Consider the following 13,047-nt stretch of genomic DNA (forward strand, 5'->3'; position numbering starts at 1 on the left):
GGCAGAATGTTTCTATTTTACTGCAAATTAATCAAATGCCAAACTATCAGCGCAAATTGCCCCTCCCAATGGGGTAAAATGTCCCCTGGGTTTTTCTTTACCCCGAATTAAGATTTATTCCATATTGAGGTGTTAAAGTCATTATATCAGTGTAATCTATACCATTGAAATTAATTAAATCTTGATTGCGTTAATAAAACCAATTTTACCATATATTGCACAATCCAATATTGCACATTCCAAAAAGTTACATATAACATTTATTACAATTTCATATAACTTGATGACTATTTTTAAATATCTTTTGTTAACCGTGCAAAGGTATTAAGTTAACAGTAAATCAGTAATATTGAGTATCGATTGGAATTCAGTATCAGTGCCAAATGAAAGACCTATTATATTAGATGTTAATTTATATATTCTCAGTACACTAGCTATTGAACTGAAAACGTATATTAGGCTTTATCTTCAACTTCAGAAGTATTAAAAATGTTTTCTCTGAAAAAGCGGATTACTTAGCTTAAGGCCTTCCTGTTGACATATCAAAATTCAGTTTCTAAAATCAGGTCTAACTTCATCACGTCACAATGTTTTCTAAATGATAAAAAATAATATCAACTTATGTCAAAATCATTTTTGTGGAATTACTTGCTTAGTTCAGACGATTCAACACCATTTTCTAGATGAGCAAGAATTGTGGCAACCAAGGAATTTGTGGAAATATTTGCTGTCATTTGGTGGTTTGGTGGAGAGTTACAGGGGGAGGGAGAGTTTAACCCAGGGAGGCATTTAACCCTAATCTATTTGGTCTCTGAATAAAACCTCTTGCTAAAATACAATATGGGCAACAGAACTTGGATCAAAAGAACTAAAGTGCATTCCCTTGAATCCCAGAAAAGCCTTACGCGCTTTATTGGAGTGCCTCTGTTGTCAATCATTGTTAATATAGCTCTGAAGGTGCAGCTACATGTTGATTTGGGATTGAATATTTGTTGGCCTGGAAATGGTGGATGGTGATTTGGGAACTTTTGGGATCACAACAGGGAAGAGATGCCATCAAAACAAGGACAGCAACCCTGTGAATGGTTATCGAATAGCGTTCACAGCTGGTGATATGTATAATCATGACTTTGAAAAAGTTCACAGCTTTCCAAGCCTGAATCGCGCAGGTCATTGGCTTGGGAAGCCTTGTCATTCAGGCTTCCCAAGCCAATGACCAGTTGTCATTATAGGTTACATCTCATGGAAATCCAATATCCAGTACCTTAAAATGTTAGAATAAAAAATTTATAATACAGGAATGTTGAACAGAGAAGAGCTACATTGAGAAGTGGTTTATTACCATATACTGTGTACTCACTGGTGCACCTTAGCAGTTTACAATCAAATGAGATAATAAACATGAATGTGATTATAATAACACATAAGTAAGACTTCAATAAGTACAGTTTCTGTTCCATCTCTTGTTCAGCTGACAGTCAAAGGCATTGGAATTCTACCGAGACATAACCTCCCCCTTATCAGATTGTACAAATGGCACAGGCGAATGCTTGTTTCCTTGCATTCAAGTCTCTCACAGTTGTGTAGCCTATTCACTGTTGTTTCCATCTTTCAGAAATTGATTATTCTCCCATGTGATTATTCTCCCATGTGGTCATTGTGCTTGCACGTTGAACTCCCATTAGCAGCAGTTAGCCTTCCTCTTGGTTGTTTTTTCCTCTTCTTTACTGTTCTCTGTGAGTCCTGCAGGACACATATATTGTGTAAGAGATTACATGGGGGACATGTATGACATCTCCTTGGTAATCAGAAGTACACAAAGTAAATAGCAATATCAGGCCAATTCACACAACAACTGAAGTCCTGCCATGAACAGGGGCCCTGATAATGCCCTACTCTTGTCCATTTAGTCTTCTGAAAGCTAATCATAATGTCATTTAATTGTGCATACCAGACGAAAAAGTGTGCAAGATTAGAGTGTGGACAAGGAAGAAACATATAAAATATTAGAACCAGATATAAACTTGACTACTAAGAAGTTCAACTGATGAATGATTCTGTTTTGTTAGTGGCTCAACCTGGGAATTGTTTTTTAACAACTTTGAAAAAAATGCAAACCCTTGGATGGTAAGTGGAGACCATTATGCACTGATGAAAATAAAACATTATGACCACCTGCCTAATATGTTGTTGGTCCTCCGTGTGCAGCAAAAACAGTGCTGGACCCACCAAGGCATGGACCCTGCAAGACCCCTGAATGTGTCCTGTAGTATCTGGCACCAAGACATTTGCAGCAGATCCTTCATGTCCAGTCAGTTGTGAGGTGGAGCTGCTGTGGATCAGACATGTTGGTCCAGCACGTCTCACTGATGCTCAGATCTGAGGAATTTCGAGGCCAGCGCAACACCATGAACTCTTCCTCATGTTCCTCAAACCATTCCCAAACAATACAGCTCCGGAAAAAGAGACCACTGCACCTTGTTCTTTCCTTTCCAAAAAAGTTGAAAAGGAAGGTTTTGAGTGAGAAACAGGTTTAAAATTAAGAGACCACTGAAAATTGAACGCTTCTGTTCCTCACACACAACCTTCCTTTTCAACTTTTTTGGGAAAGGAAACAAAAAGGAGTAGTGGTCTGTTAATTCTTTTCAGAGCTGTATGTGCACGGCAAGGTCTATTATCCTGCTGAAAGAGGCAACTGCCACCAGGGAATGCCATTGCCATGAACGGCTATTCCTGGAAAAATGTTCAGGTAGGTGACACGTATCAAATTAACTTCCACATGAATACCTGGACCCAGGGTTTCCCAGCAGAACATTGCGCAAAGCATCACAATCCAACGGCTTGTCATCTTCCCACAGTGCATCCTGGTACCATCACTTCCCCAGGTAAACGGCAAACAAGTCCATGATCATTCACATGATGTAAAAGAAAAAGGGAAATCATCGGTCCTTCTTCCACTGCTCCAAGGTTCAGTTCCCCATTATAGATGCTTTCGGCGGTGGAGGGGGTCATCATGTGCATTCTGACCGGTCTGCAGCTGTTCAGCCCCATACGCAGCAGGGTGCAATGTACTGCGTGTTGTGACACATTCCTCCTGTAACCATCATAAAACCTCTCTGTGACTTGTGCCACAGTAGACCACGCATAGATGAGCCTTGAATCACGATGAGCCTTAACATGATTCAATGTAATTAGCTTTTCTGTTTAAGCAATAGAACCTTCCGCAACTAAATGTTAGCTAATAGCTAGCTATACTTTCATTTATGGGACGAAGCTAATTGGCAAATGCTCTGTGTGTCTTACGTAATGCTTATCAGTGTTATTTTATATTTTATCCAACTGCTTCAATCAACATCATTTTAGTGACTCTCAGTTAAGGGTCACCAAAGACACAAATAAATATATCTAATGTATACATTTATTAAAACATTTTTTATTTGCGTGCTATTATATTTAGCCTCTTGTTGAAGTGATGTACCTTCTTTCTTATTTTCAAGACAACAAGGGCTATGAATGGAAGACACATTTGAGAATCTGACAACAGTCAATAAAAATAAAGGTCGGCCAAAAATAAAAATGGAATTGTTGTCTCAGTCTGAAATTAATCTTGGTTTGTGACAGCAAACTGAGCTTGATAGAGTATTATGAATACTATATCCAAGGATTTCCAATGATTTTCAATGGACACTGCAGACCAAATTAACTTTGACAGTGACAGTCTAAACTAAAAAATAAAGTGCAAACTATCAGCTGTAATTTGACAGTATTTAAACAATTTATGGGGCCAAAAATAAAGGGTACAAATGAATATAATCTCAGATAATGTCTTTATATTTAGTACTTGATTACAAATAATTTTCATTTGATGACTGCCTGAAGTCTGGGACCCACAGACATCAGACACTGTCAGGCTTGTACTGCAGCAAAGTTTAGTTCATGTTTGTTTGTCATTTTTTTTGCCTTTTTCAGCAAATAAAATTAATGCACAGTTGGACTTCTGTCTGGTGATCAACTTGGCTGGTCAATAACATTTCACTTTTTATCCCTGAATAAGTAATTTGTTGGTTTATCAGTTTGTTTTGGGTCATTGTCCTGCTGCAAGGTGAAGTGAGTTGAGGCATTTAGTTGTATGTGAGGAGACAAAACGTTTCTGCACACTTCAGAATTCAGCCTTATGCTGCCGTCAGCAGTTACATCATCAATGAAGACAAGTGAACCAGTGACAGCTATGAATGCCAAAAACATAACACATTATCACAGATAATTGGTATGCCAGTTCTTTTCTCTCCACATTTTCCTCATGCATTCCCTCTTGTTCATGTTAGTATTTGCCTCATCTGCCACAGTATCTTTTTCCAGAACTCTGCAGGCTCTTTTTTTAGGCAGGTTTTTTAGGTATCCAGTGTTTTTGCACCTTGCAGTGCAATCTCTATAGTTTGGCTTGTAAAGTATTCTGCAAATGGTAGTGGCTGACATATCCACTCCTACATCCAGGAGTGTTCCTGATCTGTGAAACAGTACTTTGTTGTTATTTTTTCTCGATGAGGGTGAGCATTCAGTAGAACATTAAGCTGAACAGTGCTTTCCATTTTTTATGTACCAAACAATTGATCTTGGCCCACCAGCTGGGCCATCTTGACTTGCATTGGCACTTCTTTGATCCTCGTGTTATCAAACACCAACAACTGACTCCAAATGCAAACGCAAAGCCTAGAATCAAGACTAGATATTCACACCTCTGTTTTTCATGCACTAATAATGTAAACAAACACACCTACCTAATAATAGCCAGGTGTGAAGTCAATTGTCCAAATTATTTTAGTCCCCTTGAATGTACAAAACAAGCTGTTTCTAAATAGTTTTTCCAAGATGAATGGTATGACTTAGAAGACTATAGCAAAAGGGGTATGAACACAATGACATGCAGGAATTTTTTTATTTTACTGATTAATTATTTTTTGTGTTTTTTTTTAGCTTCAGAGAAAAACAGAACACAAAGATACTTACTGATGATGTCACCAACTCGCCTACATCCGCTCTTCTCAAGTTCTGCCAGCACATTGGCCTCGAAGGTTAGAGACGCTACCCGGAAGAAGAGGTCCCTGATGCCCTCCCCTGAGCGAAAGAGAGATGGAAAAGATAGGCAGGTGGGGAGGAAGAAGAGGATGAAAGGGAGAGGGAGACTGAAGGTGTAGTTGTGTGTGTATGTGTATCTGGTCACAGTCAGAAGGGTAAAAAATGACATATATCGAAGCAATTCAATGTGCTTTACAAAGAAAAATATATGAAAACAATAACATAGAAACTAGGTAAAATTCTTCTTCAGTGTTCACCAGTACTTGGCTGTGTTGACAAGGTGAGGGAAGTTCCTAATTAAGGCATATACAAATTTCCTTTACATGGTAATTTAGGTCTTAATTTGGAACTTCCCTCATATGATAAACACAGCTCAGTACTTTTACTTTTTGCTTCTAAACTTCTGATCGCAGCCCTACCTGACTTAGCAGACACGGCCCAGTACTCTGCTCTGATTTCTTCTGAAAGTCTGATGGCCTCCTGCTCCATATTTGCCAGATGCTCGGTAGACTGAGAGACAGAGAAAGGAAGATAGAGATTGGGATATAGTTTGAAATAATTCATCTTTAAAAGAATGACAGATCTTTTTCGGGGTGTCTTTCAGATTATGCACTAACGCTGAGGTCCTTTTTGGTTCCAACCAGAAACAGCAGCACACTGGAAGGGTCGTTCTCCTTCATAGCATCCTCCAGCCACTGCCTGCATGGTAACACACACACACACACACACAATTCAGTATTGCACCATGAAGAATCGCGTATAGAAACATACTGACAACCTCTGAGATATGACGAGCCGTTACTATGGCAGAGAGTAGCCTTCAATCTTGACCCTAACACTGTAAAACACATATTATTCATGCACCGGTGTCACTCACCTAGCGTTGTCAAGGGAGCCCACACTGCTCAGGTCAAATACCAATATGATAGCTGGAGAGGAACCAGGAGAACAACACAGCCCACGTTATTGACAGGTTACAGACACATCACAACGTTCGCGGAATTAGCATTATTTTGTAAACATGTTTAATCAATTGACATGCCTTGTGCTCCTCTGTAATAGGTAGAGGCAATGCACTTGAATCTTTCTTGTCCCGCTGTGTCCCACCTGGGTGAAAGAGAGATGGAGCAGAAGGAGAGAGAGTGAGGGCAACAGACCATATACAATAGGTGAACTAAGGGTGACGATGGTTGTGTGTGTGTGTGTGTGTGTGTGTGTGTGTAGTACAGTATACTCACAGCTGTAAACTGAATGGCACCCCTAGTACCTCAAACCGCTCCATCTCAAAATCCACTCCAATGGTGGCCTTATAGTTCTTATCAAATGAGTCCTTACAAAACCTGTGAAGTCCCAGGGAGAAGGAAAAAGAGAGTGTATAGTCAATGCATGGCGTTTTCAAACATCTAGTCAAATCTTAGGAGGACTTATAGTACATCTGTCCTTGCAAAACCTGGATAAATGTATCCATTATGGATAAAATGCCAATATGATTGTATCTCGGTTACAGAACCATTAGTTTACATGGGGAAGAAACAGTAATATAATGACTTTAATTGTTTGAAATGTGTCCCTCTTTCAGTTGTGAGAGATATGACTATGAACAACAACATTTGAAGAGATTTGATTACTAAGCTAATTTACTTCAATATGACATTAATAATATCCACAGGTCAATCAATGTTTTAATCTCTTAGGGGGAAACATGGTATTTACTATCTGCTTGAGCGACATGTTAATTAGACAAACAGTACCTCCTAAAATCATTCCTTATACAGGGCCCATATTGTGGCGAGGAATGGTTAGCCAAATACTAGTAAGATCCCACCTTTGGCACCGGGAAAACCTAAGCCAGGCACAGCTGTACATGTGTGCACATCTTACACATGATACAGATGGGTAACAAATCATAAGAAGAAATTACATGAAATCTCATAAAGTAAGATGTTGGGTCGCCACGAGCCACCAGAACATAAAGTAAGACGTTGGGTTGCCACGAGCCACCAAAACATAAATATGTTGGGTCGCCATGAGCCACCAGAACATAAAGTAAGATGTTGGGTCGCCACGAGCCTCAATGCACCTTGACATAGATTCTCTGGACTCTCCTGGAGGAATGGAACACTGTTCTCCTGAAAGATGTTTTGATAATGGTGGTGGAGAGGACTGTTTAACACTTGATTGATGAAGTTCTGCAGAGATGGTTTTCTTTGCACGTTATCCAGTGTTTGCAGAGATACTCTGAAGCTCTGTTAGAGTGGCCATTGGGTTCTTGGTCACCTGTGACCAAGGCCTACCATATCTGGTTACTTAGTTTTTCAGAAAGGCCAGATCTAGGAAGATTCATGGTGATTCCAATTTTATTCCATTTCCCAATAATGGAGCCCTTTGTAATTCTGGGAGCTTTAAATGTTTTAGCAATGTATTTATAACATTCACCAGCAAAAACACAACAAAATGAGGGGAAGTGAAGAAGTAAAATCAAACATTACGTTCCATATTAAGAACCTCCTTCCAACGGTCAAGTATGGTGGTGACATAGTCATGGTTTGGGGATCCTTTGCTGCATTAGGACATGGACTTGTCATCAATGAAGGAACCATGAATTCTGCATGATTTCTGGGTCTGAACACTTCGCGAAAGCACATTATATATAGTATCTAACAAGATTTTCCCCCTCCTTTTCCAGGTTTTTCCCATCTTCCCTCCTTGCAAAATCCAGGTGACAAGACACATGTCCCTGGTTGACATTCATGCTTGGAATGTCTGCCTTGACAAGGTCTGTGGCCACTACGAAATACCCATCATGGTATCAACAGTGTCCTCTGCCCAGAGTGCAAAGAACCTTGGGGTGACCCTAGATGACACCCTGTTGTTCCCCACTAACGTCAAGGCAGAGACTCACTTCTTCAAAATAGATTTAATTAGAAGACTTTGCTACAAAACTCTGTAATGTCAAATTGGAAAAAATATATACATTGTTCTAATTTAATTATAGATACGATTATCGATTATTTAAATATTCCCCCCTTTTGTCTATATTTAGTAGAGCCAGCTTTGTCAGCAATTACAGCCATGAATCTATTTGAATAAGTCTCTACCAGCTTTGCACATCTGGACACAACAATTGCTGACCTTTGTCCTTTGTAAAACTTTCCCAACCTCTGTCAAGTTGCCCTGTTATGTTCACAAGCTTTCTAGGCCCTGACACAGAAACACATCCCCATAGCATGCTGTAGCCACCACCATGCTTCACTTTAGGGATGGTGTTCTCAGGATGATATGTGGTTTTAGGCCAGGAAGCTTTATTTTTGTCTAATTACAACAAAGAATCTTATTGCACTTTGTCTCAGAGTCTCCAACATGTCTTCTGGCAAACAGTTTTCTTTTTGCCATTCCACCATAAACAACACTTTTATAAAGCACCCAGGCTATTGTTACTGTATGCACTCCAACATTTGGCAATTGGTTACACCACAGGTCATTCCGGTGTGTCATAGCAAATGGGGTGAATATAAACGAAGTCAGTGATTTCCAGCTTTATATTTGTAATTAATTTACAACAATTTATGATTTACAACAATTTATAATTGATTGAAATTTTTCATTTTGATATTATGGACTTTTCTGTGTTGATCAGTGACAAAGACTCCTAATTATATCCATTGTGATTTCATGTTGTAATACAATAAAATGTGGAATATGTGGAATGTGAATACCTTTGAGAGTCATTGTACATGCATACACTGTTTTAGCTGACACTTGTCCCGCAGTAAGAGCGTGTATGTTTCCTACTTTCTTACACTGTATATACTGTGTATACATACTCTGCCATCTGAGCTACTGACTATATGGCTATTGACTGTTACCCATAGCAGGCCCATAGGACTATAGTATCCCCTCAAAGCAGGGCACTACCAAGGGAATAGGGTGCCATTTGGGATGCAACCATTGACCGTAATATTTCCTCACCTGCTGATCAGACACGTCTTCCCAACAGCCACGTCACCTACTACAATCACCTTGGCGACGTTAAACCTGCAGGCACAAGCAAACAGACAAAGGCTGACGATGTAGTAACACGTGTTTGTGTTGCAGTAGTTCACATGGAGAAAAACCCACTGAGGTGGGACAGAAATAGAGGATGGAAGTAAGAGGAAGAGTGAATAATATGTGCGTGTGTTCATCTCACCCCACTGCACCTTTCTTTTGCCCTTGACAAGCAGCCTTGACCTGCCAGTGGAAGCCATCTTTAGTATGCAGGGCCGCATCTGGGGAAAAACACTGTAGCCAAAGAAATAGAGAGAGAGGGTAGGAGGAAAAGAAAATGAGGGAGGGGAGGGGGATGAAGAGATAGGAAGAATGAAAGGAGTAGAGGATGAAAAATAGCGGGGGAGGAAATGTGGCAGTGACAGACGAAAAGGAGAGATTGTGTTTCTAGTAGGGCAAATAAAAAGAACAAATAAGTCTAACAGCTTGGAATCACACTAAAACCACAAAGCTTTTTCTAATCATCTCCCCTCAGCACACAAAACCATAATATGTTGTGTAGCAGCAACACTATTTACTTATTTTCAGATGTGCAAGGATGCGACAGTGAAGACTCCAGTTTAGATTCCATGGAGAATGAAGTCAACAACCACTTTGGTGCGTATGTATGGGTGTGCTTGACTTACCCCTGGAAGCTGAGTTATGATTCGGTCTTTCCTCACTGGTGGCAACATACTCTTCATGTGGATGTTACAAGGCTATAGATAGACACAGACAGAAACAAACACACTCAAATAATCACAAACAGAGACCCACTCACATACTCCAACAATCGTAGACAGTTACTTACTAACTGAAATTTGAATAGCACAGTCATGGATTTGAAATACTCAAGTGCATCTCATACACACCTACACACACACACACACACACACACATAAACACACACACACTCAGTTTTAGAGTAAATGGAATTCTCTAGAGGAAAGAGAAAGCATTTTTATTCCCCCTTTTTTCCACCCAGTGCAACATCCACAACAAAAAGTGTCCACTAAATCTCCTAGGTGATCCGTAGATATGAAAGACCACAGACAGCTGTCTTGTAGGTCAGAGTATATGACCATTCAGCCTGCATGTTGTATAGCAGCCATCTGCTATGCCTTGTCTGGGTGGAAAAGTATACAGTATCACTATGGCAACACTGCCTGGTCCACTTAATAAACTATAGCAACCAAATACAAGAGCTGCTCACTCATCTCTATATTGGGGAACCCAGATGTACAGGTTGTGGACAAAATAATGGAAAAGGACTAATCACAAATCACAATTGCAAACACAGTTGCAGAGGTCACATTAGATTGATTCCCAAATAGTAGTAGACATGTGTTAGTTGTAGAAGTGATCTGACAATTAACACTTTGATATTTGAGTGTTCAGAACAACATGAGGCAACTAACACAGTTCCAAAGAGGCCAGATATTTGATGCCAAAATAGCAGGAGCATCAATCACAAGAAATGTCAAGGGGGTCTCAGAAATCATGACATCATATGCCAAACATTAACAAACTGCATTGGCAAAAAGGAACAATGGTCGCAAGTCCAAGCTGACTGACTGGGATATATGGACATATAGTGGCTAAATGCCCCAAAAACACAGCCTCGAAAATGTCCACAGAATTGAATGCATACATCTCTGACCCAGTCTTAACAGAAAATCTATGTTGTGAGCTTCACAAAGCTGGATTTTATACCATTGCTGCAATTAGCAAACCACTTGTATCCATGCAAAAAGACACACAGCTTGGTGTAAAGAGTGCAAAACCTGGGTGTCTGTGCAAAGGAAAGCAGTAAAATGGTCTAATTGTTCATCTTTCACTATTTCCTACATCTGGAGGGGTTTGCATCTGTAATGGTATGGGCATCCATCTTGTGTGACTCAATGGCTCAGACTGTTCCAACAGAAACAGGTGCAAACATTGATCCATCATGATGTTCTAACATTCCAGGATGATAATGCCCATACACACAGCTTAACAAATTTACGAGTGGTTTTATTATCACCAGAAGGATGTCAAAATGTGTTCCATGGCTTCCCCAATCACCAGATCTGAATAGCATTGAGCCTTTATGGGAGATTTTGGAGCACAGAGTGCATAGTAATGTTTTACCTATTTCATCCTTCAAAGAACTCATCTTGAAGAATGATGCAATATCCCATTACATAGAGTTCAGGACTTGTTTGACATCATTCCAAGTATTAGAGCTATTCTGAAGGCAAAGGTTGGCCCTACTGTTCATTAGCTCCTAGATATAACTAAATTGTTAGGTGTTTCCATTATTATGTCCACCGCCTTTAAATGAACTGTTCAAATGAATGGGATGTATCGCATTTCCTGGATTGTACATGTCCCCTCCAATAAATGTACTAAATATTACAAATGTATCACTTACAAAAACTGAACATGATGCAATTCTAGCTTTTACACATCTGTATTACATGTAATGAGCAAATAAACAAAGCCTTATGAAGAAGAACATGGATCAAATATCCTAAGACATAAAGAGCATCAAAAAAAGCTGATGAAACATGCAGAATTTATGAAAATATTAAAACTCAAACTGTGTTAATACATGTAGGATTGACAAACAAAACTGTCAGTTTAAATCATGTAATCATGAAGAATGATACCTTACCTTGCAAAGATGCTGCAACTGTCATAAGTTAACTCCAATTCCTCAGCAAGAGTAAATCTACTCTACTAAACTTTCATTAAGTTCCAGAGAACTATACATCCACCAGAAGATAGCCGTCAATGGCCAGAGAGCGAACACAGCAGTGGAAACATATGACGTGAATTATGAAGCTCCCATTTTTGTTCTTTCATAGAGAAGAATAGAGATCATTTACTAGAAAAAGTAAATTATCTCTATGGTACCAACCTTCTGTACACTGCCAATTCCTCAGCAAAATAACACCCTAGAGAATGATAGAGGATTATTTATTGTCTGTTTCCTGTATTTCCTCTTTGTGAGCACATGGGCAAAGCTACTGCTCAGCCAATAGGTAATTGTCCTAATGTTAATGTACTACTTTTATTTGTTGGTGGTTAGTAATAAAGGAATCATACTGCCATCTGGAGTGGGTTGTTTGAACAGGTAAATGTAATTATATTGCTTTATTCATTAACCAAATAGGCATGAAGGACCTAACATGCCATGAAAGTAAAATTAAATAAATACACAAACTCATACAAATAGATAAATCATTTGTATATTTATTTAAAATGATTGCAGGTTTGGTCCCACAGAAGTGTTAATGAAATGGTTACTTATGGGCCCAATGACCAGTACTGAGTCTGTTTTCTGGGTTACACGGTCATTTATTTCTATGTACACTACCGTTCAAAGGTTTGGTGTCATTTAGAAATGTCCTGGTTTTCAAAAGAAAATAGAAGTTTTTGGCCATTAAAATAACATCAAGCTGATCACAAATGCAATGTAGATGTTGTTAATGTTGTAAATAACTATTGATGTTATTTTAATGGCATCACAGCCGAGACAGAGCTGTAGAACATATTTTTATAACTTCTTTAACAGCAATAAAAACAAAAAAAAGAGCGGATAACCCCGAGCACAAACAATAATCCACACAAGGGCGTGGACAAACTCAACTAATATAGGGCACACAATTAGAGGCAACAATGTACAGCTGCCTTTAATTGCAAAAAACTAAAAAACAACTGTGAAGAGTTGCCTAGAGGCCTCTCCTCTGCCAGGTCCCGACTATGACCCCCAGACCAACGCAGAGATGGTTAGGGGCATAGCCAGAACCTGAAAAATGGATAAACCAGAAAAGGAACCAGGCAAGCCTAAAATATTGTTGCTCTCACAGGATTCAAACCATGGGCTCCCACGTGAGAGGCTGCAACTTTAATCCCTATGCCACAGGGCTATAGGGGTTAATTGCCCTGTCACTAGAGACC

The 13,047-nt window shown here is 39.4% G+C and overlaps 1 protein-coding gene across 3 annotated transcripts; it reads right to left on the minus strand.

Annotated features, from left to right (window-relative positions):
* Nucleotides 1-1,319: 1,319 nt before the first annotated feature.
* On the minus strand, nucleotides 1,320-12,029 carry LOC105029564 (ras-related protein Rab-34-like). Of its 3 annotated transcripts, none has more exons than XM_010902988.5 (11): nucleotides 11,759-12,029; nucleotides 9,750-9,821; nucleotides 9,266-9,357; nucleotides 9,046-9,111; nucleotides 6,315-6,416; nucleotides 6,119-6,183; nucleotides 5,954-6,005; nucleotides 5,694-5,775; nucleotides 5,496-5,586; nucleotides 5,008-5,115; nucleotides 1,320-1,743 (listed from the first exon to the last, which is right to left on the minus strand). In XM_010902988.5, the coding sequence occupies exons 2-11, from the start codon at nucleotides 9,804-9,806 to the stop codon at nucleotides 1,682-1,684; spliced, it is 777 nt and encodes a 258-aa protein (XP_010901290.2). In that variant the 5' UTR covers nucleotides 9,807-9,821; nucleotides 11,759-12,029; the 3' UTR covers nucleotides 1,320-1,681. The 3 variants fall into 3 exon arrangements, with proteins under 3 accessions (XP_010901290.2, XP_019903510.2, XP_010901291.2); XM_020047951.3 differs by lacking the exon at nucleotides 1,320-1,743 and adding an exon at nucleotides 2,181-2,488; XM_010902989.4 differs by lacking the exon at nucleotides 1,320-1,743 and adding an exon at nucleotides 2,634-3,094.
* Between the last annotated feature and the right edge of the window lie 1,018 nt (nucleotides 12,030-13,047).

Source organism: Esox lucius, chromosome 7 (assembly GCF_011004845.1).
Source record: "Esox lucius isolate fEsoLuc1 chromosome 7, fEsoLuc1.pri, whole genome shotgun sequence".
Lineage (NCBI taxonomy): Eukaryota > Metazoa > Chordata > Actinopteri > Esociformes > Esocidae > Esox > Esox lucius.

Bases quoted from the DNA above. Each gene is read 5' to 3' on its own strand.
- LOC105029564 (XM_010902988.5), bottom strand. From the start codon at position 9,806: ATGAAGAGTATGTTGCCACCAGTGAGGAAAGACCGAATCATAACTCAG. The intron at 9,112-9,265 runs GTGAGATGAACA...TTGTGCCTGCAG, and splicing joins CAAAAGAAAGGTGCAGTGGG to GTTTAACGTCGCCAAGGTGA. The intron at 6,184-6,314 runs GTGAGTATACTG...TCTTTCACCCAG, and splicing joins GTGCCATTCAGTTTACAGCT to GTGGGACACAGCGGGACAAG.